Here is a 27,835-nt window from a genome sequence, read left to right on the forward strand (position 1 = left end):
ACTCTAAAATTGTCCGTACCGGGGCTCTGTCGGTGCCGTCACCCATCAGTCAAGAATATGCTGCCTACTTGTCCTGGGATAAAGAGTTTTACCTCATGCAAAATTGTCATTTCTTTAATAAGACATTAACTATTTTTTCTGCGGCCCTCCAAGTGCTCTATTTTTTCTGCAGCCCTCACATTTAAAGTTTAATATCTTTTCTTTCTCAAAACTGGCACATTTCAATCACTAAATTGAAAATAAAATCATTTTCCTACCTTTGTTTGGTAATTTCATCAGTCTCTGACTATGCATCCAATATTTCTTCTCTTCTTTCATCCTCATGTAAGCTTCCTCTCCTCCAGACCTCATTCCCTCCCCAAACTTTTTCTTTCTTTCTCTATGTCTGTCTTTCTTTGATTCCGTGCCCCATTTTTTGCTTTGTTTCTGGCTCCCTGTCCCCTTCTTTCTTTCTTTCTTTCTTCCTTCCTTCCTGCCCTCTCCCACGCCACCGCTGCCGGGGAATAGACTGCTGCCACTGCTGCCATCGGGAACAGGCCGAGATCTCCCTCTTTCTCTTCTCCACGGGGCTGACCAACTCTCACCGCCCGACGTCAATTCTAACGTCGGAAAGGACGTTCCGGGCAGGCAGCGATTGGCTAACCAGAACGTCCTCTCGACATCAGAATTGACGTCGGGCGGCGAGAGTTAGTCGGCCCCGAAGAGAAGCAGGGAGATCAAATAACATGGTGCCGGCCTGAGAAGGGAAGGGAAGCAGGTTGGGCACCACTGCTCTAGACGAGCCGCACTCTAGGGAGAACAGTGGACTGCCCCCCCCCCCTTGGTACACCACTGGAGCAGCAGCGTGTCTGGCTGGCTCTTCCGTGGATAGCGCAAGGAGCCGCCAACCTGCGGCTTTGATCGAGCCGGCCAGATACGCTGCTGCTCCAAAAGGAAGATAATGATCCAGTCCAGACTGCGGGCCGCAAATAAAATCTGGAGAGCCACATGTGGCCCGCGGGCCGCATGTTTGAGACCGCTGCTCCAGTGTAACCCAGCCCTGCAAGATAAGGCCTGCGTGCAAAGGAAACTTGAAGCACTGATCCCTCTGCAGCCTGATGAGGTCCGCATACCAAGGGCGATGTGGTCAGTCTGGCGTGACCAGAATCACCAACCCCAGATGGTCTGCTATTCCCTGATGACCCTGCCAATCATAAGCCAAGGAGGAAACCTCAACCGAGGCCAGGGCTGAACTGCATTCACGCCTTCGCTTCCTGGCTCGCATCTGTGGCTAAAGAACCAAGGGGCTTTCTTGTTGACAGCTGATGCCATCAGATCAAATTTCGGGGCTCCCCAGCACCAAACGATAATGTTGGCTCTTCTGGATAGGGACCACTCCCCCTGGATCCAGCGTCTGTCTGTTGAGGTAGTTGGCCTGCAATTTGTCTACTCCTGTCAAGTGTACTCCTTTCAGGGCCAGCAAGTAAGCTTCCACCCAATGAAACAATAGTCTGGCCTCCTTCATCAATGCAACACTCTTGCTGCTCCCCTGCCTGTTCATATATGCTACTGCTGTGGCATTGCCTGAGAACACTCCGACTGCCTTGCTTTCTAGGCTTGGTATCAATTCCTGTAGTGTCAACAGAATTGCATGCAGTTCCAGCCTGTTAATGGATCATTTCCTTTGGGAAGGGGACTACTGCCCCTGAATAGGATGGCCTTTGCAATGCCCCCTTCCCAGCCCCCTTCCCAGCCCCCTTCTCATCCGTCATCAGTAATATTCAGGATACAATGAAGAGGGGCAACCCCTTTGCCAGAGTCTCCTTCTGAAGCTGCACCACAGACAGTGATGTGCCTCGAGCGTTCAGTGCCACATGACATGGAGCGAGTCTGCCTGCAGAGACCAGTGGGATAGCAGAGAGTCCTGGAGAGGTCGGAGATGTGCCTTCGCCCAAGGTATGACTGTGAGTTCCAGCGAGGCCAAAAACTACTCCGGCGCTACCGATGCTATGACTGAGCACATCATTTCCTTGTGGATTCACGGAACCCTGAGAGCCATGTTGGCCACCGTGAGATCCAGCATATGTCTTAAGTCCTCCTTCTTTTGCACAATGAAGTATATGTAGTAATCTGTCCAAGCCCAAATTTACAGCTGGGACTGGCAGCATGGCTTCTAATGCCAATAGAGCAGCACCATCACCCAAACTTTCACTGCTTTCTCTAGGCAACCGCAGGGCAAGTCCACAAAGAGGTCCAGTAGAGAAGAGGAAATTTCCAGCTTACAAACCTCTTGAATGAGATCCACAAACTATTGATCTGTACAGATTGCTGCCCAGATCTCCTACTGAGCAAAGAATTGCCTTTCAATCCTGGATAGGTCAACTTCCTATCTGGTGTCATGTAGACTTTTTGGAGGCAGGCGCTGGTCACAGGGCAGATTCCACATAGCATCTGGTACTCCAGAAACACTGCTGTGAGGATGAAAATGTCCTCTGCATGAAGTGGACCATGGAAGTTTGGTGGAAACAGCGGGAGTCACAAAAGGAACCCCATCCCATTCTCAAGTTTCTCGTTTATTAAAAATTTAATATATCGCCTTAAAATTGTCAAAGCGGTGTACATTACAATAAATATATAAAACTGGTAACATACCATTAATACCTAGGATAAATACATGACATATTGAGACACAAGGGTAGAAGGGTAGAACTACAACCATTTATAGGAAAGAAGGAGAGAGGTTAGCAGTTATCATTTAATTGGGAGAGGTCAGTGATTTCATCAGACTGTCACCTCAGTAACAACTATAGAAAAATAGACAAATATAGCGCAAAATATAGACAGCAGATATAAATTCTCAAAACTAACACATTTTGATCACTAAATTGAAAATAAAACAATTTTTCCTACTTTTGTTGTCTGGTGATTTCATGAGTCTCTGGTTGCGCTTCCTTTTGACTGTGCATCCTTTCTTTCTTTCATTTCTTTCTTTCTGCACTCAGGCCCAACAATTGTCCCTTTCTATTCTCTCCCTCCCTCCTCCTTCTCTCTTTCCTATATCCCAAGTTGGTGCCCCCTTCCTCCCTCCTTCGAAGCCGTAAGAGGGCATGTTGTAGAATGTCATGTGACTAGTCAGTCAGGCAAGCTGGCTCACCTTGCAGGTAGTGGGAGAACTGTTACATTGTGGTGAAGATGGCTGTTAAAAGCTTACAATTTGCACCAAAGAGGAACAACGATCTGTCGTATGTTTTTTGTGGGCAGGTGTATTGGGAGCAGAAATTCATCGCTGCATGTGTGCTCAATATGGGAACAAAGTTCTCTCTTGTAAAGTTGTCTATGAGTGGATAGAAATGTTTGAAAATGGCTGCACGAATGTTACTGATGCAAAGTGCTGTGGACGTCCAGCAACAGCCACTATCACGCAGAATGAAAGCGAGCCCTGAAACTGATTAGATGGCAGAAAAGCTGAATGTCATTGTTGGATCTGTGTATTCCCTGATTCATAAAGTGTGTGCCAGGTGGGTACCTAAGGAACTGGCAGAGGAGAATAAGTGTAAGCACTTAGACATTTGTTCCCAACACTTGGCCTGTTATCATGAAGAAGGTGAAAACTTTCTGCAGCAGATAATCAACGGTGATGAAACATGGGTTCACCACTATAAACCAGAAAGCAAGTGGTAGAGTATGTAATGGAAGCATTCATCATCTCCTGTGGTGAAGAAATTCAAGACGCAGCCATCGGCAGGAAAGTTAATGCTGACCGTCTTTTGAGATTCTTGGGCCTAATTCTTGAAACCTACCAGGAAAGAGGAATAATTGTCACAAGTACAACCTATTGTGGCATGCTTCAAAGAGAGCTGAAATCTGCTATCTGCTCTAAAAGAAGAGCAACACTGTCAAAGGATGTTATATTGTTGCACAACAATACATGCCCCCATACTGCAGCCTGCACATTGGAAACACTCCAAAAATTGAAGTGGGTAGTCATGGAATATCCAGCATACAGTCCAGATTTAGTGCCATCTGATTTCTACCTTTTTGGATCAGTCAAAGAAGCTTTAAGAGGCAGAAGATTTTCCTGTGACAATGACATGAAAGCAGCAGTGCATTAGTAGCTATGTGTTCAACCCAAAATATTATTTTCTGATGGCATTAAGAAGTTAGTAGGAAGCTGGGAAAAATGTATCGCAAAACAGGGTGATTATGTGGAAAACTGATGTACTTTGCTTTTGAGCGTAGGGAGCAGCACGGGCCATTCAGTGCAGCTCACCGTGCTAAAAACTGCTATCGCAGTTTCATAGAAGAGGGGGTTAGTGAAATTAATGAGATACTGGAATGACAACATCATTTAGATTAATTACATTTAGCATTTTCAATGACAGAGTGCTTTGAATCACAGCAATCTGAAATTTTCACAGATTCTGACTTATGCCAAGTAAGAAATAGCTTTATGAATTTGGTCATAGCTATAGGGATTATTGTAACATCTATATCACATGGAAAGAACAAAAGGAAGGCCAATTTTTATTCTATTTCATCTAAATTTCTATGACTTACCTTTGTCCACTGCCACAAAATTCTACCTGTAGAAACTAATTTCTTTATCATATCACTTATCAGGCGGTTGAACTTTCTACAGGGATCAAAATACCCACAACCAATAATTCCTAAAATAAAAACAGCAAAAACAAAATCAATACAAACTATTTTCATTTTAGTATTTTGCCTTAACAGTCATTTACTAGTCAGTTAACTCACTTCACAACAAAAAGAGCCTGAAATGAATGGTTAATTAGGCAGATTGGCAAAAAAAAAAAAAAAAGCAAGATTACACAGGGAGTCCACACTGCAGGATGGAAAGGGGGATGTGTGAACCCACCTTCCTCCAAAGTACGGTTGCCTCTTTCCCCTGTGCATAAGTCTGATTAACACTTTTCAAACATGTATAGTCACTTTACTGATATGAACTACCAATGAAAAATCTGGCAAACACCTTGAGTACACATATACCAAAAATCTTTCTCTTAAATTGAATAAATATATTCAATATTACTTTCTGTTCCCATAGGCTCAGAGATATGAAGCTCTAAAAGAAATAAACCCCCATCTTGGAGCTTACCATCCAGTCATTGCATATGGTAACATCTAATTTTAGTTTTTTGTAATCCTTTTTTATGTTAGCATAATTAATTTTACTAAGGGCTCCTTTTACTAAGCTGCATTAGGGCTTTAACGTGCGGAATAGCATGCGCTACATGGCGTTAGTTCTAGAAGCGTAACGCGCGGTATAGCGCGCAGTAATTTCCTGCGTGCGCTACAAACGCTAGCGCACCTTAGTAAAAGGAGCCCTAAGTTTCACTTGTAGTTTAAATGTAGCAAAATAGCAAGCCACAACTTAAGAATAGCAAGCCACACAACTTAGAGGGAAGGAGGGAAAGGGAGGGTGTAGGGTAATTTGTTTCAATATTTGTTCAAGTACAAGTGCTGTTAATTGTGGTATTTGTATGCATATTTGTTTGCACTTTTTGTAAGTCTTGAAAATTAATAAAGATGAAAAAAACCACAAAAAACCCCAGCAACTGGTGAAGTCAATTCATTAGAAACATATATGTGAATGCACAAGAAGCCGATGTAAAACATGCAAGTACAGCACATCTTTATTTGAATTTGAACTTCCGGCATGGGTCAATAAGAAATCCAACTGTAAATTTACAGATTGCAACTTCACTGGAGTGGTATATATAATCAGATGTCTATGTGCTTTGTATTATGTGGGCTGTACCATCAGAAGTGTAAAGACCCGTATTGGGGAACATATCAGCAGGATTTGTTAAGGAATTCAAGAGGCACTGCTGGTATTCCATTGGCTCGAGAAATCTCATACAACAGACGAGCTGCGCTACTCTGTATGAGACGCACACATGAGGGAGGAGATTTAGCCCTTGCCTTATGGCAAAAAGAACAACTGGATATACACATTAAATATTCTTCATCCAAATGGGACTCTAAACAATGAAATCGAGTGGCACTGTTTCCTTTAATCATTACACATTCTGCCCTTTTAGTATCTAGTAGTGGAGACAGCTTCAGTATCCGATAATGGAGTTCGCAATGTTGACAGCTCATCCTGGCCAATGATCTTTCACGCGTTATTATATCATAACATTGAGAACTTTGAAGTTCCTGGACATTTAAATTTCAACGTCATCACGGAACGCTCTACCCATATGATCACAAGTTATTGGGAGAGCTTTGGCGGCGTCTTTTAGCAGTTACAACCAGGCAATGTCATTGAAGGTACTGATCAACATTTAAATCTTGGTATGTATGGCTGACACCTTCCCCTGTGTGGTGTAGTATTTAAACATCTTCTATTTCAGGCCTCCTGAGGAAGTCATCGAAATGGACCCCTGAAGTTATAGTTAAGATAAGTGGCTTATTCATTCTATTGCTATTGTGCTACATTCAAACTACAAGTGAAACTTAGTATAAGTAAGAATTTACAAGTTATAATAAGGGCTCCTTTTACTAAGCTGCGGTAGTGTTTTTAGTGCACGCTGCAGATTAGCGCGCACTAATCCTGCGCTACGTGGAAAAGCTAACACCAGCTCAATGGAGGCGTTAGTGTCTATCATGCGCTAAAACCGCTACTGCATCTTAGTAAAAGGAGCCTTAAGTTATACAAACATACAAACTAAAATTAGATGTTACCATATGCAATGACTGGTTGCTAAGCTCTGAGATGGGGTTTATTCCTTACAGAGCTTCATATCTCTGACCGTATGGGAACAGGAAGTAATATTGAATATATTTATTTAATTTAAGAGACAGATTTTGGGTATACAGTATGGGGCTCATAATCGAAAGAGAAAAACGTCCACAAATTGGCCTAAGTCAGCACTTGGACGAACATTTCTCAAAAACGTCCAAGTGCCGATAATAAAACCGGGTTTTGGACGTATTTCTAAACGACCTAGGCCTTCATAGTGCCGCTGAACGATCAAAGTTAAACGGGGCATTTCGGGAGGAGTATCGAGGGCGGGAGTTGGGCGGGACGTGGGCCGACTTAGACTTAGTCATACAGCATGTATAACCGAAAGTTTTACAACAGAGACCTAGATGGAACTTGGATGTTGTGACTTAGACCGTGTAAAACATGGTCTAAGTCACAGAAACCCACCTAAAGTCACCAGATAAGCACTACAAACACAGACCTCCACACACTACCCCACTGATCACCAACCCCCCCCCCCCCCCACTCCCATAAAATTATTCACAACTTTAAATTTCAGCCTCCAGACCATCATCACCTGGCTGCCTGGCATAGGAAAGCCTAGTTGTCCAGCACAGAGGCAGCTTAAATCGTCTTGGGGGTGGGTTAGGGACCCACAGAGAGGAGGACCCATAAGCCCCTATAATCAATGCATTGATACTTAAACATGTGCACTGCCTTATACACCCCCAAAACCATTTTGTAGTGGCATATAAGTGGCTCCTGCAGCCTTAAGGGCTATTGGGGTGGTAGATAGGTGGGTCTAGGGGATTCTGGAGGTGGTTTGGGGAGCTGTAGGGAGGAGAAGCCATGACACCCTTTTTGTGAAGTTCACAGCAGTGTCCTGTAAGGTACCCTACTATTTAGGTGGCATGTCTGGGTGTGCAGTCCATCACTTTGCAGACCTAAGAACATAAGAAGTTGCCTCCACTGGGCCAGACCAGAGGTCCATCGTGCCCAGCGGTCCGCTCCCGTGGCGGCCCATCAGGTCTATGACCTGCGACGTGGTTTCTGACTATTCCTATAACCTACCTCTACTTCTATCTGTACCTCTCAATCCCCTTTTCTTTTAGAAACCTATCTAGACCCTCCTTGAACCCCTGTAGCGTGCTCTGGCCTATCACAGCCTCCGGGAGCGCGTTCCATGTGTCCACCACCCTCTGAGTGAAAAAGAACTTCCTAGAATTTGTTCTAAACCTGTCCTTTTTCAATTTCTCCGAGTGCCCCCTTGTACTTGTGGCTCCCCACAGCCTGAAGAATTTGTCCCTGTCTACCTTCTCTATACCCTTCATGATTTTGAAGGTTTCTATCATGTCTCCTCTAAGTCTCCGCTTTTCCAGGGAGAATAGCCCCAGCATTTCCAATCTATCAGCGTATGAGAAGTTTGGAAAGCCGAACCATGATAATACCTGAAACAGGAAAGGCCACTCCACTCGGTCGAATGCCTTTTCGGCATCGAGAGACATAGTAATTCCATCAGGCATATACGTTGGAGCCAGAGAGAGTACATGGGAGAAGAGCCTGGTGTTGTCGCTTGAAAGTCTCCCCTTCAGGAAACCAGTCTGTTCCATACTAATCAATTTCGGTAGTACAGTTTGCAATCTTAGAGCTAATATTTTTGCAAATAGCTTAGCGTCAATGTTTATGAGTGAAAGAGGTCTATAGTTATGTACCTTCAGTGGATCCTTATCAGGTTTCAGTATAACGATGATCACAGCTTCAGTAAAGGAGCCCTTAGCGTAACCGTGGTCAATGAGAGAGTGAAAATAGGTCAGCATTATTGGGAGAAGGAGTGTTTGGAACGCCAAATAAAATTCAACTGTTAGTCCGTCCGGACCTGGAGCTTTTCGTTTAGCCATAGATTGTAAGGATTCAGTGAGTTGAGACAACTGTATAGGTTGTGTGAGAGAAATGTTATCCTGTTCGTCCAACTTGGGTCCAAAAATCCGGTCGAGGTAAACCTTGATGCGAGACGGGTCCGGCATCTCTGAAGAGTAGAGCTGCTTGTAGTAAGCCTGAAAGTGGTTGCATATATCCAAGCTGTCTGTTAGGGTAGTAGCATTGTCCGTGTTGATGGCAGGGATTTGAGTCCTCTCCGTTATTATCTTCAAGTAATTAGCCAGACGGTGCCCAGCTTTGTTGTTAGTGGCATAATAGGATGCCGATTGCAGGAATACTTCTGCTGAAGCAATAGTGTTAAGATGTATTCATAGTGCTGAGGTTGTATTCATATCGGAGTTTACCAAGTTGGACAGATATAATAGGGTTGGAGAGATCTGCAAAATGAGCCTTTTCTAAAGTAGAAATTTGGCGCTCCAGGTTCTGTAGATATTGTCTATCTTCTTTTTTCTTTTTTGATGCGTAGGCAATAATCTGGCCTCTTATATATGATTTGAAAGCGTCCCAAGTGATTTGCCACGAGGTATCACTCACTGGATTTAGTTCAAAGAAGTCTCTAATATGATGATTAACATGATCTATGAACAGCTGGTCCGATAGCAAAGTGGAGTTGAATCTCCACAGCTTTTGAGAATTGGTCGGAAGGAGATCATGAAACGTCACTGAGATAGCCGAATGGTCAGAAACCGTTAAAGTCAATATGTCTGAGTCGCTCAATTTCTCCACCAGGGAGTAACTGATTAAGAAGAAGTCTAGCCTAGAGTAAGATGCATGGGGCGGTGAGAAGAACGTGAAAGTAGAATCTTCCTTGTGTAGCAAGCGCCAAGGATCCAGTAGTTTCAGCTGAAAGAGTAGATCCTGAAGACGGTACCATGCTTTAGTTTTTTTGTACGGCACCTTTGATTTTCTATCTTTCTCTGGGCATAAAATGAGATTAAAGTCTCCACCTAGTATACAGGGGCCATCAGAAGAGGCTCCTACCTCAGTTGTGAGAGAGTCAAAGAATTCTGGACGATCTTGATTGGGTGCGTAGATGTTATATAGGTAAAAACAAGCGCCGCTCACCAACAATTTAACTTGAAGCCATCTGCCCTCCATATCATGCGCAGAGGAAACTATTTGAAGATCTGGTCTCTTTCGGATCAAAGTAAGAACTCCATTTTTACGTCCCAAAGATGGAGAGAATAGTGGTGCGTATGCCCATTTCGGTGCAATCTTAGAAGCTTCCATCCACTCGTCTTCGTATTAATAATGTCTTTTCAGACTCATTCACACCATCTAGAGGAACAAGGCAGGGTTGCCCCTGTCACCTCTGCTATTCAACCTAGCTCTGGAGCCTTTACTTCTGGCCTTGAGATCTGATTCATCGATTCGAGGTCTCTGCATTGATGACTTACATATCAAGATGACGGCGTACGCTGATGATATCCAATTGTATGCTTCTATGTCTTCCTTACCGTCTATCATCAATACCATAGCTGCCTATTCTTTAGTATCTGGCTACAAAACTGAATAAATCTAAGACCGAGGTCATGTCTCTGACTGGAGAGCCTTGTGGGGACATTATTAAGCAGTTGGACCTGAAATATGCTCCTGAAAAAAAATATCTGGGAATTTATTTTGGAGACTCGATGGAGGAAATCCTAGACTTGAACACGTCCCTCATACTTCAGATTATCAACTCCACCACTTCCAGATGGTCACCATTGAAATTGTCTTGGTGGGGTCGTTTGGATTCTCTGAAAATGGTGCTAATCCCGAAAATTACTTATATATTGTCAATGATACCTGTTCTTTTTCCCGCATCGTCGTATAAGAAATTTGAATCACTCATGTCCCAGTATTTATGGAACAAAAAAGTACCGCAAATAGCCTTAAAAAAGCTAAAAGGCCCCAAGGAATATGGAGGAGTCAATTTCCCTGATCTGTATTATTATCACCTGGCCTTTCTATGCAGACAGGACTCCCAATGGTTTTCTACTCCTGTGGAAGAACATCCTCCTATCTGGCTAAAGCTAGAGCGCAAATTGTTTGGTGAACAATACCTACCATTTCTCCAACCGGACCGTAAGATCAAGGAGAACCATATCATTTCTGCTACTAGGATTGCGATTCAAACTGTAGATGACCTTGCTCCCCTTTCTTGGAGAGATACCATGGCCTCACCCATTTGGCGCAACCCTCATCTAAAGATACAAGGCCAATATATTGAATGGCAGTTGTGGCGCCGACTGGGAATATGGTCCATTCAACAACTAAGAGAAGCTGATTGCTTTGTACCTTTCAACCATTTGACAAATGTCTTTGGTCTATCGTCAACTCAATATTTTCAGTGGATACAGCTGATACATTGCCTAACTGCATATCTCAAACATAATAAACTCTCAAATGATCAACCTACCATCTTGCAATGGGTGACCCAGATTCAATCTCTTCCCGGACAGGCTTCCCATTGGTATAAAATACTACACAAAAGGAAATTCCTCTCCCCAGATGTACTATATGAAAACTGGGCTCGAGATGTTCTTCAGCCAGACTTTATTCCGGATTGGGAGAATATATGGATGACATCCTTTAAAGCGATGAAGTCTTCAGCACTATTACAATTAACCCTTTTTCTTTATCACAGAGTGTATTGGACTCCAGATAAATTACACAAAATTGACACATCCATATCGGATAAATGTTGGTCCTGTACTACTCAAGCTGGTACATACAAACACATGATTTACCATTGTTCCTTTTTACAACATTTCTGGAGTGAGATATGGCTCACTATTAGTAAGATACTACATATAACTGAGCCCATTTCATACCAGGTTGTTATATATGGTGCTACTGTTCTTACAACACAGTTGGATAAATTTGAGTCTAGGTTGCTTGCTTGTTTGATACTCATTGCTTTTAAATCTATTTTATCATCACCGTGTCATTCTCTAATCTAAAGTCCCTGCTTTGAGATGACAATGCCAACACCTATTAGACTTAGAGCTATCTAATTTTTGTAAACAAACAGGGGTCCAGAAAGCTCAGTGCAACAGAAAAAAAAACAAGTTTGTCTCATAAATGCTGAAATTGTACAACTCATTCTCCAAGACCAAATACGTGGCCATTGAGACACAGTAATTTGATGCTTAATCTCAATGCTCCAAATGTCCCTAAGAACATTTTTTGTTTTTTTATTCATAAATCCAGATATCAATTTATACCACTGTGCGAACTGGTGTCCCAGGAAGTCCACCTGAAAACATAAGAACTCTATTAAGATTTTTCCATTCAAGGAACCCTGCCTGAATGGTCTGCTTCAGTTGCAACCATCTATAACTTTGTGATTTATTAAGACCAAATTTGTGTTGCAGCTGTGAAAAATCAAGCAGTTTACCATTTGATATAACATCGTCCAGAGTTCTAATACCTGCCATTATCCAATACTTCCAGATGACCTTGAATCCGCCTATTTGAATCTTGGAGTTAAACCATATAGTTTGATTTGTTGATTTATGTATAAGATAAGGTGTTAAATTATTCACAAACCTCAAAGTTTTCCATGTATCAACTAACACTCTGTTTTCTTTATATATCCTAGGCATTTTGATACTAAGAACATGGTTTAATCGCACAGGAAAAATGAGTCGCCATTCCAACCACAACCAGTTTGAAATATTATTAATGGGCTCTGGGAGGACCCAATATATACCTTGGCGCATAATATAGGCTTGATGATACCTATAAAAATTGGGAAAATGTACCCCTCCTTCCCTAATTGACTTTTGCAAAGACACTAAAGCAATTCTAGCAATTTTACCAAGCCAAACAAATTTTGTAGGAATACTATTTAACTTTTTATAAAAGGACCCCTGAAAAAAAAACTGGTATCATACCTATTTGGTAATAAACCATAGGCAGTATCATCATTTTAATCGTTTGGATTCTCCCCCACCAAGATAAATGTAAAGGGTTCCATTGCTCACACATTTCTGTTACCTTTTGTAATAAAGCTTTTTCATTTACTTTCATTGTGTCAAAATATTTTCTGATGGTCTGCAACTTCCATAAGAAGAAAAAGCATTTCTTAACTAACAAGTCTGTATGCTCAGACAAGGTTAAGTATCGATCTAACGTAACTCCCAAAAATTTAATAGAGGAAGCTATCGGATATTTCTGCCCATTAAGATCGAATATCATGTCTGTAATTTTGTCATTGGGACTGGCCAGAAAAACTCTGTTTTTTCTGTGTTTAATTTCAACTTAAAAGTTATAGTCTACTGCTTGATCTGGAAGGATGGGACCTATTCCTGGGCAAAATCTTAGGTTATACACCCACCAAAAAGTCATCCAGACCATGGCTGAAAAGAAGCAGTCCCTTAATGGGCAACCTGCTAGAGGTGGCCATAGAGGAGGAGTCCCCAGACCACCTGATCCACAGCATCCTCCAGGCTGACATCAAATAAGCGCCCAGCTAGGCGAAACTTCATTATGCATCTAAATTATAAAAAAATTTGTCAGTGGTTCCACAATAATATGCTGTCCCTCAGTATATCAAAATCCAAATGTCTTCTCTTTCCATGGAAAGATAACATTGAGCTTAGACTTCCTATTACAATAAATGATACCCCTATTATTTCTGTGTCTTCCACTAAAATCTTGGGTGTAATAATAGATAATAAACTGACTTACCGCCCACAAATCAGTACCGTTGTAAAGAATTGCTTCATTAGATTAAGAATGATTCGATCCATGGCAAATATTCTGGACCCTCTATCTCTCAATATCTTAATTCATTCTCTTATCATATCTAAACTTGACTATTATAATGCACCGTATAAGGGTATTTGTCAAAAAGATATCTGTCGGTTGTAACTAATACAAAACACTGCCATGTAACTCCACTATTAAAATCCGCTCACTGGCTATCAATTCCACATCGTATCATTTATAAAATAGCTATTCTCACTTTTAAGTCTCAAAACACCAAAGAACCAGCCTTTATCCATAAATTTCTTATTCCACATGAACCTACGTGAGTTTTAAGATCTTCATCTCAGTATCTTCTTTATACACCATCATTAAAAATTATTAACACACGTCGGGCTACTTCATTCGCAATTACAGCCACCACAATACTTCCGGCGGAAACATGGAGCTGTAGACAGTGTCCTGCTACAGCTCCGCTTCACCTGACCTCGGCGCGGCATTTTCTCTGCAACTTTTCCCCCTGGTTCGGGTCGTCGGCAGCACTGGGGAGGTTGCTGAAGACGTGGAGCCACCAAAGAAACTTTTTCTCCGCGCCTCAGCCTTCTTATTTCAAGACCGCCGGCGGCCACGTGGTGCCGCGGGGGGCGCGCTGTCGCGAGTCTCCTCAGCTGGGGCAGCGCGGCTCTTCCCCTGCAGGTCCGCCTTCGGGTGCGGTCGTCTCCCCGTGCGGGGGAGTTGACTGGGGCGCTGCACGACTCTCCAGCTGTCCTCTTAACAGCCCTGCTGTTTGGATCTCGGGTCTCCCGGGGGCCACGTGGTGCAGTGGCAGGCAGGTGGCTGAGACTTGACACCGGAGCGAGGAGTGGCTCTTCCCCTGCAGGCCGGAATCCGGGATTGGTCTTCTCCCTGTATTGGGGAGCTTCCAAGTGGCACGGTAGGATTAGAGAGCCGGAGTGGGATCGCCATGGCGACTAAGACGGTCCGGAAGGATCGGGAGCGGAGTAAGCTGCCAGAGGCCAAGATGGCGGACCCCGTGGCCCCCCCATCGCCAGAGGCTCCGCATTCATCCTGGGTGTCCACAGTTACGGCAGAGGTCCAAGCTGCCCTCGAGAGCTCGCTTGGCGACAAACTGCAGCGCATCCTTGATAAACTGGATACGCTGGACCAGCGATTTGCCTCCCTCACGTCGGAGGTCAAGGAGACTCAGCAGAGGGTGAGTGCTGCGGAGGATCACGCCCGGCAGCTCGCTCAGGAGCAGTCCGCCCACACTTCAGAGTTGGCTGCGCTGCGTGCCAAGGTGGATGATTTAGAGAACAGGTCCCGCCGGAATAACCTTCGGTTTGTTGGCCTGCCTGAATCGGTGCGGGACGTGGAGTTGGGGGCGCTGCTGGAACGTTGGTTGCCGGAGTCTTTGTCCCTATCATCTTCCTCGGGCCCTTTGCGGGTGGAGAGGGCGCATCGTTTGGGGCAGCGGAGAGAGAATGCTGACAGACCTCGAGTGGTTATTTGCCGTATCCTGAATTATCATCATAAGATGGAGGTCCTGCGTGCGTTGCGGCAGGGCAAGAAGCTCTTGTATGACAACAAGCCCATACTTTGCTTTCAGGACTACTCAGCGGAGGTCTCTCAAGCACGACGCAGGTTTTCACCGCTATGCACCCGTCTCATCCAGCGCCACATTGCTTTTTCCCTGCAGTACCCGGCTCGCTTGAGGCTGACACATCTGGGTAGAGCTCATCATTTCGACACCATGGAGGCTGCGCAGCGTTTTGTGGCGGAGATGTTGCCAGAAGAACCGCCGCAGGGAGCAGCTGTGGACTGAGGAGTCCCCTATCTGGGGCCGGAGCTGTGGTTTGAGATGGGACTGAGGGTTTCTTTCCTCTCCCTTAGAACTGGGTTTCTATGTTTTCTTGTAGGTCTGCCTGCTTGGTGGGTGTGAGGAAGGGGGGAGGGTTGACCTGCCTGTTCTCAGTTAGTTAGGGTCTGTTCCTGGCCCATTTGGTTCTGTGAGCATTGGGGATTTGGCTTGGTGAGGATGTTGCGGGTGGGTGGTGTGGCTGTGGTGTCTGTGGAGGAGGTGGGGGGGCTGCGTGTCCTGGGGGGTTTGGTGGAGGGCGGCTGCTTTTACTATTCTCTGCACTTTGGGGTTGGTGGGTTGGGGGGTAACGGTCATTATTCCCGTGGGAGGTGTAACTGGTTTCCTGGAAGTGATGCCCGTATTGGGGTGTCCTGGGTGTAGATTGGGTGAGGGGTGGTTTTGGGGAGGGGATCGAGGGGTGGGGAGGGGGGTGGTTGGGGGGGGTTTGTAGGGTTTCAGGGTTTTTGGGATGGGGCTTTTTGGGGCATTTTGGGGGGGGGTTCAGGGGTTCTGTGCTAGGGGATTGAACTGGTGGCAAGGGTATGGCTTGACTCTCGGGACACAAGGTGGTGAGAAGCCGGGGGAGCGGTGGCTGGGACGCTTCTCTGGTACTAAATTGGTTCTTTCTTTTTGTGTGCTTAGGCTATTGAGTAGATTGCTCTGGAATACATTTTAACCTCTTGGAATGTTGGGGGGATCCACTCCCCCATTAAGCGCTCAAAAATTTTACAGCGTTTGAATCGTTCTAAATCCTCTATTGCCTTTTTACAGGAGACCCGTTTATCCTCAGTGGAACATGCCAAGCTCTGTACCTGGTGGGTGGGCTCCTATTTGGAGGCGCCCGCTGTGGGGGGAAAGGGAGGTGTTATTATTTTGATCCGTAAAGGTCTTCGCTTGCACACTCAGAAAGTGCTCCGCGACCCCAGTGGGCGTTACATAGTTGCTTTAGTGTTACTGGATAATCGGCCCCTTTTGCTCTGTAATGTTTACGCTCCTAACAATCCTTCGGCCAGGTTCTTTAGGGGGCTTCGCAATCAACTCTTGCAGTTTGGAGATGTTCCGATGCTGGTGGGCGGGGACTTTAACGAGGTACCGGACCCAAAATTGGATCGCTCTGCTTCGTGGGGTAGAGAGTCCTCCAAACCTTATACGGGTGGTCAACTTTTGGAATCCACCCTGGGGTTGCTTGATGTGTGGCGGGTGTTACACCCGTTGGAGAGGGATTACTCCCACTTATCCAGGGCGCACGGGACGCTTTCTCGAATTGATTTTATCCTTATTTCTCGCGCACTGCTTCCCCGGGTAGTGGGGGTTGATATGGGCCCCATTGAAATATCTGACCACGCTTGGGTGGGATTGCGGTGGACCTGGGGAGACTCTCAGATAAATAGGGGGTCCTGGCGATTTCCCTGTTACCTGTATAGGGATACTCGTTTTCACGAGTTTTTGATACAGCGATGGCGGGATTTTCAAGTTAATAATCGGCAGCATCGTGATGACCCCATCCTCTACTGGGAGACGGCTAAGGCTGTCTTACGGGGGGAAGTTATTTCTTATGTGGCCAGAGAGTCGAAGCTGAAGCATAGGCAAATTCTGTTCTTGGAGCGGAAGGCGACTGCGTTGAGACGCCAGTATGGCCGGGTGCCCTCCTTCTTGCTTCGGGCGCAGCTTTTAGAGGTCCAGCAGGAACTGAATGAATTGTTGCATCTTCGGGCTTTGCGGACGAGGGAGTATTTTAAGTTTCATTTATTTCGGTTTGCGAATAAGAGCAGTCGATTGTTGGCCCGCCTGGCGCATCCGAGGGGTGGGCCTGAGAGCATAACGGCTCTTCGGGGCACTTCTGGGGTGCTGCATCATCGGCCGGAGGAGATATGTGACTTATTTCGGGAGTTTTTTGCTGAGGTGTATACAGATCAGGGCCCCGAGCTTTTGGATGGGCAACTTTATCTTGACAGTCTCGATTTGCCTAGTTTATCTCAGCGGGATGCTGCCGTTTTGGATCTTCCTATCACCGCGGAGGAGGTGGAAGGGGCGATAGGGGTCAGTCCACTGGGCAAGGCGCCGGGCCCGGATGGGTTTCGGAGTGAGTTCTATAAGTTGCTGGTGACGGACGTAGCGCCAGTGCTGGCTGAGGTTTATAATTTGAGTGTTGCTAAGGGCTTTCTTCCTCACTACGTAAATCGAGCGTCTATTATAGTTCTCCCGAAGCCCGGTAAAGACCCTCTCTTACCTGAATCGTACCGTCCTATCTCCTTGTTGAATTATGAGGCGAAGCTTTTGGCTAAACTTTAGGCTAACCGCCTGGCGCGTGTTTTGCCATCGGTGATCTCAGACTCTCAGGTGGGGTTTGTGCGGGATAGGCCGGTAGCCAAGAATATCCGGCGCATCTTGTTGGCGTTGGAGCGGGTGGGACAGGACGGTAGCCCCGCCATGCTCATTAGTTTTGATGCCGAGAAGGCGTTTGATAAGGTGCGGTGGGGATACCTTTTTGCGGTGCTGAGGACGTACGGTTTGGGCCCCTTCTTTTTTGGTGCAATCCAGGCACTGTATAGTGATCCAGAGGCGCGGATATTAGTTAATGGGACTTGCTCGGGTTTTTTTTCCTATCGGCCGAGGGACTCGCCAGGGCTGCCCCTTGTCGCCGCTCCTCTTTGTGCTTTCTTTAGATCCTCTACTTCGGGAGCTTCAGGCAAATGCGGATATTCGGGGCTTGGTCTTGGGTGATGTCCATTTCAAACTGGCGGCATTTGCGGATGATCTCTTGGTCTTTTTGACGGACCCGCAGCGATCCTTGCCTGTATTGTTGGAAAGTCTTCGGGAATATGGAGATTTCTCTGGCTTTGCCTTGAATTTAGCGAAATCCGAGGCACTGGCTTCCTCGGTTCATCTTCAGCGGTTTTGGGGGAATGGTTTCCCGTTGCGCTGGGCTGACTCTTCTTTTCGGTATCTGGGGATCAGGCTGACTATGGATGTGGCCCAACTGTATCGCCTTAATATAGATAAACTCCTGGAGGAGACTAAACTGTTGCTAGCCAAATGGCAGGCGTTGCCGCTGTCACTTTTGGGACGAATTCATTTATTTCGTATGGTTGTTTTCCCGAGGTGGCTTTATGTGCTTCAGACTCTTCCCCTTTCTCTGCTGCAGAAGGATATTCGTTCCCTCACCTCCCTATTGACGCGGTTTTGTTGGGGTGGACGTAGACCTAAACTGAAATGGTCTTTGTTGGTGGGCCTGCCTACGGGGGTGGCTTGGGGGTGCCTGACATCAGGGTTTATAACCAGGCCTGTTTGCTTCGTCAGATTAGTGATTGGGTGTTGGGTACTTCGTTTTATACGGATCTTTCCCTGGAGCGGGATCATTTCTATCCTCTTCATCTTTTGTATCTCCTTCATGCCCCGTTGTCTAAACTGCCGCGACCCTGTAAGCGTAGTATTTTGTTTCGGTCCCTGTGGACAGTGTGGCATCAAATCCTTCAGTTGTGGAATCAGGACTCACATACTAGTGGGGCACGGGCAGTGTGTCTGGGAGGGAATGCATGGATGGAAGAACATCTCAGGGGAGGAGACATAGGCATCCTGGGACTGTCGGCCAAGTCTCTTCCCTGAAGAAGCCCTTTCTGGAAACGTCAATCGCTCCTCCTACACTTACTTGCTCCACTTCATCACTTCATCATGCTTCTATTCCTTTCTCTCCTCTCTTCTACCTTCCAAAGTATTTAGATCAATGCTGTCTTGTTAAAATGTTTATTTTATTTTTTCCTCTAACTCTACTTTTCACTTCTCTATTACCCTCCAGGTACTTTAGTTAGATTGTGAGCCTTCGGGACAGTAAGGGAATTTTTCAAGTACCTTTCTTATTTCTAATCTTAATGTATATTTTCTGTAAACCGCTTAGAACCTAACGGATGTAGCGGTATATAAGAAATAAATAACATAACATAACATAACTAGTGTATTTCTACCGTTGGCGGGGAATTTAGCTTTCCCTCCGGGGGTTGGACCTTCCGTGTTCGGTCGTTGGAGAGCCCGGGGGGTGGAACAGTTGCGGCATGTTCTGCGGGATGATGGGTCTCTCTTACCGTATGCTGAGTTGGCGGGGAGGGGGGTCCCTGAGATTGGTCTTCCCTTTGCTTATTGTCAACTCAGTCACTATGTGGCTTCCCTCCAGGGGACTTCCTTGCGGGGGGATTTTGGGACCCAGCTCTGTACTTTTTTGGCTGCAGACCCTGATTCTAGGGTCTCTATCTCTGCTCTGCATGGCCGGATCCTGGCTCTTTGTCCGCCTAGGGTTTTCCCTGATATTTTGGAGGCATGGCGGCGGGACTTGGGTAGGGACTTGGGGGTCAATTTTATCTTAAAAACACTGAAACGAACTGCGGGCTTGGTACATAGTGCTGAGTTACGTGAATGTCATTTTCGCACTGTCCTGAGGGCCTATGCTTCCCAGAGTCAGGCTTACCATATGGGTTGTATTGATTCTCAGTTATGCATCCGCTGTTCGGTGGAGGTAAATTCTTACTATCATGGTATTTGGAGTTGTGAGGGGATTCAGACCTTCTGGACGGATATGGCCTCCTTTTTACAGGGCTTGTTGCAGATCCCTGTGCCAGTCTCCGTGCAGTCTATGCTGTTTGCCCATTTCTCATTCTTGGGTATGTACACTTCTTATGAAAAATTATTTCTTAGTAAATGTTTTATTTTGGGGAAGAAATGTATCTTGTGTTGCTGGCTTTCTCCTGAGCCCCCTTCCTATTGGCATTGGAGGAATCGCCTTCATGAACTTATGGGTTGGGAGGCCCGTTTGGCCTGTTCTTCTCGACGCCGGAGCAGAGACTTTGTTCACACTTGGACTCCTTATTTGAACATTTTGACTCCTGAGAGTCGTAGCCGTGTTTTGAATAGACTTCACCTTTGATTCTGTGTTTCACAGTGTTTTTGCTGATCCCTGTCTCTGAGTTTTTGTATCTGTGGGGGGATGGGACGGGGGGGTGGGGGGTTGGGGCTTCTTTGCTGTGGGGTGGGGGTGCGGTGGGTCCGGGGAGGGCATAAGAGTCCAGCCCTCCGCGGTTGTTTGATGAAAATGTATACCATAGTTCTTTTTTCTGTTGTACAAATTTTTTTCTGCTTAATAAAATAGATTTGAACATACAGCCACCACAATATGGAATTCCTTACCTTTGTATTCAAGGGTGGAAAAAAACAGACAAATTTAGAGGAAATTTAAAGACTTACCTTTTCCATGATGCATATGACTCTTAAATAGAATTCAAATACAGCCAGAGTTATTTAATAATCCTGATTGCTTCCCTCCCTATTGTGGTCTACCTTTTATGTCTTCTTTACTTTTAATTTTTAGTTCTCCAAACTTCCCTATTGTTTTATTTTTTGTTGGTCAAGTATTGTTAAGTGGATATTCGTCTGTTTCATTACCCCCTTTTTTAAATATAATTTGTAAAACGCTTAGAAACCTTGATTTGCGTTCAATCAAAAATTTTAATAAACTTGTAAAAACTTGTAAACCATATAATCCACCCTGGAGATGAGAAAATCCAAATCACGCAGCACCACAGTTTGGAGTGGCTTGCCCAAGCAATGAAGGATGAGGCTGTCACCGCCTTGACAATGGTTTATATAAAATACATTATAGAGATATCAAGTGTATTGTTAAGATAAATGTATGGAAAATTTTTAACACTTGTTGATATGTGAAAAAATCAATAAAAAACTTAAAACAAAAGACAATGGCCACAGCCAAATTAAACAAGTGTTTAAGGATGAAATCCACATACTTATCCTAAACATCTTTCAAAACCACTCCTCCATCAGTAGGGAGGGAAGTAAGCTTGGTGGCCTGAGCCACAGCTGAATCCACCTTTGGAGAAGCAAAGCGCATGATAAAACTGACCACCATGGGGTAAAGCCTCACCATGGCCCGAGCGCATTTCAAAGGTCACTCTGGATTAACCCAAATCTCCAACAGGATACAACTACATCGGTTATTAGGAAAGGAGTCACTGAGTAGCCTCTGGTCACTCATGAGAGAACATTCCACCTGGACTGGCTGATCCGATTGCAGCTTTAATTCCTGAAGAGATTCCGTAATAAAGTCCTCAAAACAAGCAGATTTGAAAGACCTGCACACTGCGGGATCGTCAGCCAGGTACCGGGACCTACACGGGTCCTGATTGCAGAGCTACACCAGATTCACCACATCTACGGATGCCGCTTTACCTCCCTGCAAAAGCAGAGGGATTGAGAGAGTGTGTGACTCAATCACAGGCATCACCCTTTTTCACTCTGGGGTCCCTGCTGGGGATCAAAATGAAAGACCCAGGTCCAATGGAGGCGTAGTCCACACAGACGGCCCAGACACCAGTGGAGTGACCATAGTCATGGACTTCTTAACCAAGTATGCCTGATAGAGCATATTCACAAAATCTGGGGGAAAAAGGTCTCCCGCAGTGAGAGCCACCCTGTGTGACTCAGACTTGGAGTGCTTGGAAGACTTATGAGGCTTTTTTCCGGAACTGCACTTGTGTTTCATTGATATGCCACCAGCACTCTCCCAAGGGCCCCTGGACATGATTTTCATAGAAATTGGGGCAGAAAGCTCAAGCAGGGTCTCCCCGGAGATGGAAGGCACCACATCCGTGCAAAGTTCGCCCTCCTCGCGGGCCACAGCGCATGTGGAACACGGTTGCGCATCCAACAGCCATCTGCCATAAACAAGGCATGAATCTATCCCATCCTGTCCTGAGGAGGCCATCTGTGAAGTCTAGAGCAAAAATGAAGCTCCTAACTATGAAAAATATAATTTTATTAAAATTGGGGAAAAACGGGATCCATAAAAAAAAAAAGATTTTGGGATTTAAGAGGTGGGGAGAGTTATGGTATGCAGGGAAACTGCTCAAAACCCCCCCCCCCCCCCCCAAATTGCAAAAACAGGCTGTCAGTCTCTTACTCACTGTTCCAAGTGCTGTCTGAGAGAAGTGTAGGCAATGCTGGGAAAAACATGTAGGAGATCTAAAGCCTCATGAAGCTGGAAATCTGGATTTCAAGTCTTCTGACTGCCCCACTGGCCCAACCACCACGGCCAGTGACCTCTGCCACCCTTGGATATGTTGTGCAACCACCTAGCGGAGGCACGCAGTCCAGCTCCAATCCCAGTCACGCCTCCACAGAACCGCTCAGCCTGCACTACACCCACTAGCGGACGAACTTTGGGTGAGCTAGCTCCCGATCCCAGAGCTCCTATCTGACTTGCAGGCTGTCCAGAGCAGGGAATCCCCCAGAAGCAGACGTTCTCCAACAATCTGAGATCTCCCGCCGCAAGGATGTCCCCGCAGAGAATTCCACAGCACGAGGGCAAAATCACAAAAGAAAATACTAAATACTGAAAGCTACCAAAAGAAACACGAGCAGAAAATATAAGCTCCTACAGGCTGACTTGTAAGAAGACAAGATTGGTATCCAAGGGGCATGCTCCAGGGTATGCTGTCAGAGGGAGGAGTTAAGACTTCAATCATCTGAGGCTTCCTACAGTGCCTGGTGGCAAGGAATGCATAACCCATTGGTCCCAGAATAAAGGGGGATTGTACAAGAACATGAATTTTGTTTTCATGTGCAATGAATAATGAAATATATTTGTCCCACTATGCTTATCTTATGTAAAATTATTTTCTTAGTTTATTTAATGAATTTTTGAGCTTTTGTGAAAATTGTCCATGGTTAGTTGTATAATATCTGATTTTTGTTCATTTTATGATGTTTGATATTGATTATTTAATAGAATTATTCTAATTGCATATTCAGGGGAAAACCAGTTTTGCACTATTCTGTTTAATATAGTTTCATTCATATGCATATAAACAGACAAAAATGTTTATACCAAAGATTTTGTCTATAGATGCATTGGATGGTAGTGTGCAATTAAACACAGTGAACTGCCGTTTCAGACGCTGAGGAATATCATTACGACCTCCACCAGGATGTATCATAGCTCCTATTATCTGTACATCAATAATTGAAGTAAAATCTCCAGGTTTCTCCAAATTGTACATTCCCTGCATTTCCATCATCTGACGCACTATTTCATTTGTTACCTATAAAAATGGAAAATAAAGATATAGTTGTATTACTGTCTTTAGCAATTATTAAAAATAATAATATAATTTGAAAGCAAAGTTGCTTAACTGTAATAGAGTTTTTCATTCACAGAAGTACAAATTAGCCATGTAATGGGACTAGCTCTGGCAGAGCTCAGAAGTGATTAGAAACATTTTCTGAATGGGAATGGGAATTCATACACAGTGGTAAAAGAGAAAAACACCAGAATGACATTGATTACAGAGGTGTTGGTCCCAAGAGATTATTTGGTGAATTGCACTGCAAGAGAAAAGATCCTCAAGTACCAAATAATGCACTCTAAGACCAAGAAAATGTGGCAGAAAGATACAGAAATATTTCCCATCATTTTGGGTATCACAAATTTGAACAAAAAAAATCTGTGTATTCATGTTACATCTTATGAACTGCAGAAGGAAGATCTCTTTGGCACAATGCAAGTACTACAGTGAGCATTAGCAGTAAATTTGATAGACTGAGATCATACTCCATACACCCTGGCACAGGAGTGAGGTTCATTATTGTCATGGTATGCAGAAAAAATAATGACACAGCAAAGCAATCACAAAGTTACTTTTATGGATGTAAAAATCACATGGATGCAGCAATTTTTCCAGGTCAAATTATTTGTACTCATTAGGAAGGCAAAAGTCATAAGTTGCACTAGTATTGTAAAAAAATGAAGGATAGTCTCCCTATCTCCCAGTTCCTTAGGTATCGATGTGTTTGAAATTCTACAGAATTCTCTAGTCAAGTGGAGAAATTGAAGGAGAAATTTTTGGAGAGAGGATATCCTGCATCAGTTGTATCAAAGGAACTCAAAAAAGCATACTGTAATACAGCAAAGAAATGGGAGAAAAGTACGATACCTTGCATCATGAGATTCTCTCAAGCCTTGGAATATGCTTGGTGTGGACTGGTGTTTTCTTTTTTTTTTTTTAATTCTTTATTCATTTTTAACCTTTCATCAAGTATACAAAAATCGTAATAACAACTTTTAATAAATCACTTGAAAATCTTATCATTATACTTATAAACATAGAAGAATCCCTCACCCCACCCTCCCTCCAACCCCATTATTAATTATGGCACATAACCCCTCTTATATAACCCCCCCTCCCAACACTAAGTGGTGTATATATTTGATTGAGAAATGGCATTACTCATGACAAAAAGATGTTAATGGCTCCCATATTTTTATAAAATTCTTATAATTTCCATTTTGTATCGCCAATGATCTTTCCATTCTATAAAGGTGACATAACGAATTCCACCAGAAATTAAAATTAAGTCTACTATGGTCTTTACAGTTATTAGTAATATGTTGGATGGCAACTCCTGTCATGATCAATAAAAGTTTATTGTTTTGTTTTGGTTTTTTTTTTTTAATTTCTTTATTCATTATAAATTTTCAAACAAGTGTACAATAAATCACTTCATAATATACAATTCCACTTGAAATTATTACAAATTTCACACCACAAGAATTATCTCCCTCAACCCCATACATATATCTTTATAAATATCCAACACTTTTAAACCCCCCCACCCCCCACACATACATAATAAATGGGGTTAAATACAATTTATTTATTATAATAATCTATTTACTATAATAATCTATTAATGGCCCCCAAACATCTTTAAATTTATTAAAATATCCTTTTTTAATTGCCAATGTTTTTTTCCATTTCATACATATGACACACCGAACTCCACCAAAAGCAGTAATTTAACCCTCTATAATCCTTCCAATTGTATGTTATTTGTTGAATGGCAACTCCTGTTAAAATCATTAAAAGCTTGTTATTATTAGAGGATAACTGACACTTAGCCCTCATAGACACCCCAAATAAAATTGTGTCATAGGACAGGGCTACATGATTTTCCAACATACAATTTATTTGACTCCAGATCAATTTCCAAAAACAATTAATAAAAGGGCAATAAAATAATAAATGATCTAGAGTTCCAGGCTCGAGATGACAATGCCAGCATCTATTAGACTTAGAGCAATCCAATTTTTGTAAACGAACAGGGGTCCAGAGAGCTCTATGTAACAGGAAAAACCATGTCTGCCTCATAGACGCTGACCTTGTACATCTCATCCTCCAAGACCAAATACGTGGCCATTGAGATGCGTTAATTTGACACTTAATCTCAATGCTCCAAATATCCCTAAGTACAGTTTTTGGTTTTTTATTTAAATAGTCAGATAATGTTTTGTACCACTTTGCGGCCTGGTGACCCAGAAAGTCTACCTGAAAGCATAAGAATTCTAGAGTAAAATGAGTATTTAAGGATTTCCATTCAGGGAACCCTGCCTGAATGGCCTGCTTCAATTGCAACCATTTATAACTTTGTTTTTTATTTAGACCAAATTTATGTTGCAATTGTGAAAACTCCAGGAGTTTACCATCAGAAATAACATCTTTTAAAGTACGTATTCCTGCCTCAATCCAATCCTTCCAGACAATCATAAAATAAGGAAAAGCAACAGGATAATAATGGACACATGGACAACATTAAAATATGTTAACAGTTTAACTCCTCTTACTATTCAAAAATCTGTTTGTCAAAACATATGGCTAAACTCTAAGATACGAATAAAAGTTTATTGTTATACGATGATATCCGACTCTTTTTCTCATAGACATTCCAAAAATCACAGTATTATAAGATAACACTACATGATTTTCCAATAAACAATTTATTTGATCCCAGATTGAATTCCAAAAGGCTAAGATATAGGGACAGTAAAACAAAAGATGATACAAAGTCAAGATTACAATGCCAACATCTATTAGACAAAGAACTATTCAATTTTTGTAATCTAACTGGGGTCCCAAAGCTCTATGTAACAGAAAAAACCAAGTTTGCCTCATAGATGCTGACATTGTACATTGACTGGTGTTTTCAACAAATTGATTGTGTGATTGCATTCAGTAAAGATCAGAACATGAAAGACATTTTATGCAAATCTGATGTGTGGAATATAAGGGAAGGGTGGGACACTTTACTTGTGGCTAATGTGCAGCTTGTGAATTTTTCCAATAACCAAAGTGAGGCTTACTGGCCTGTAATTTCCCGCTTCATCTCTGCAACCACTTTTGAGAAGAGCAGATATGGTCCCTCTTCACAAAAGTAGTTGCAGAGATGAAGCGGGAAATTACAGGCCGGTAAGCCTCACTTCGGTTATTGGAAAAATAACGGAAACGTTGCTGAAGGAAAAGATAGTGAAATTCTTAGAATCTAATGGATTACAAGATCCGAGGGAACATGGATTTACTAAAGGTAAATTGTGCCAAACAAATCTGATTGAATTCTTTGACTGGGTGATCAGAGAATTGGATCAAGGACGTGCGCTAGATATAATTTACTTAGATTTCAGCAAAGCCTTTGACACGGTTCCTCATAGGAGGCTCTTAAATAAACTCCATGGACTGAAGTTAGGGCCCATAGTGGTGAATTGGATTAAAAGCTGGTTGCCAGAGGGTGGTGGTTAATGGAATTCGCTCGGAGGAGGGAAAGGTGACTAGTGGAGTGCCTCAAGGATTGGTGCAGGGACCAATTCTGTTTAATATGTTTGTGAGCGACATTGCTGAAGGATTGAAGGTAAGGTTAGTCTTTTTGTGGATGATACCAAGATTTGTAAGAGAGTGGACGCCTGCAAAAGTTAGAGGAATGGTCTAATCTGGTAACTAAAATGCAAAGAGGTGCAGAGTACTACATTTGAGGATTAGAAATCAGAAGGAGCCTTATGTGCTGGGAGGTGAGAGGCTGATATGCAAGGATGGGGAGAGAGACCTTGGGGTGATAGTGTCTGAAGATCTAAAGGCAATGAAACTGTGGGCTAGATTCACTAAGCCCACCGATCGTGTCCCGACCACTTTGAGACCCCGATCCGATTCACTAACCTTCCTCCTGAGCATATCCGCACCCGATCTGATCCTAAGGCCAAGGCCGATCCAATCCTTAGGCCCAGATCTGATCCTATCCTTAGGCCCAGATTCACTAACCTTTCTGATCCAATCTGATCCATAGGTGATCTGTGGCAGGCCGACCAATTAACTACCAGTCCTTATTCAAATCAATGCGATCGGAGGCACACATCACACCAACACAGATCGCTGCAGAGCGATCCCGAAGCATGCTCAGACCGCACAAGTGAGGTCAAAACAAAGGGGGGGGGTTTCGTATAGGAGGCCGCTATAGCTCTCATTTTCGATTTGTTGCTTGACTATTACTCGTGAGCCCGTACAGCCCCGCTTTAAATTGCTGGTTAATAGCTCAGCGCTTATACTGGTATGTTTTCGCAGTCCCAGCAGCGGATTTTGTATGCATCGGCGAGTTGCTCGGGTCTCTCCCCTGTCTCTCTCCACTCTTTTGCTCCTTCTTTTCTAGCCTACTCATCACATTCTTGTTGCTGGAGCTGCAGCCGGTATTTGAGGGCACCTTTTTGACTTTGCAAGCCCATGGTTTTAACCCATGGGTTAAAACCACGGGCT

General features: G+C 43.9%; 1 protein-coding gene across 1 annotated transcript in view; it reads right to left on the reverse strand.

The window, feature by feature from the left end:
* DNAH8 (dynein axonemal heavy chain 8) overlaps window positions 1–27,835 on the reverse strand; it is a 1,666,792-nt gene that overhangs the window by 360,274 nt on the left and 1,278,683 nt on the right. The window contains 2 exon segments of the mRNA XM_033937418.1: window positions 4,537–4,646; window positions 23,092–23,305. Of these exon segments, the coding sequence (XP_033793309.1) occupies window positions 4,537–4,646; window positions 23,092–23,305 (324 nt within the window).

The sequence above is a fragment of the Geotrypetes seraphini genome, chromosome 3 (assembly GCF_902459505.1).
Source record: "Geotrypetes seraphini chromosome 3, aGeoSer1.1, whole genome shotgun sequence".
NCBI classification, from domain to species: domain Eukaryota; kingdom Metazoa; phylum Chordata; class Amphibia; order Gymnophiona; family Dermophiidae; genus Geotrypetes; species Geotrypetes seraphini.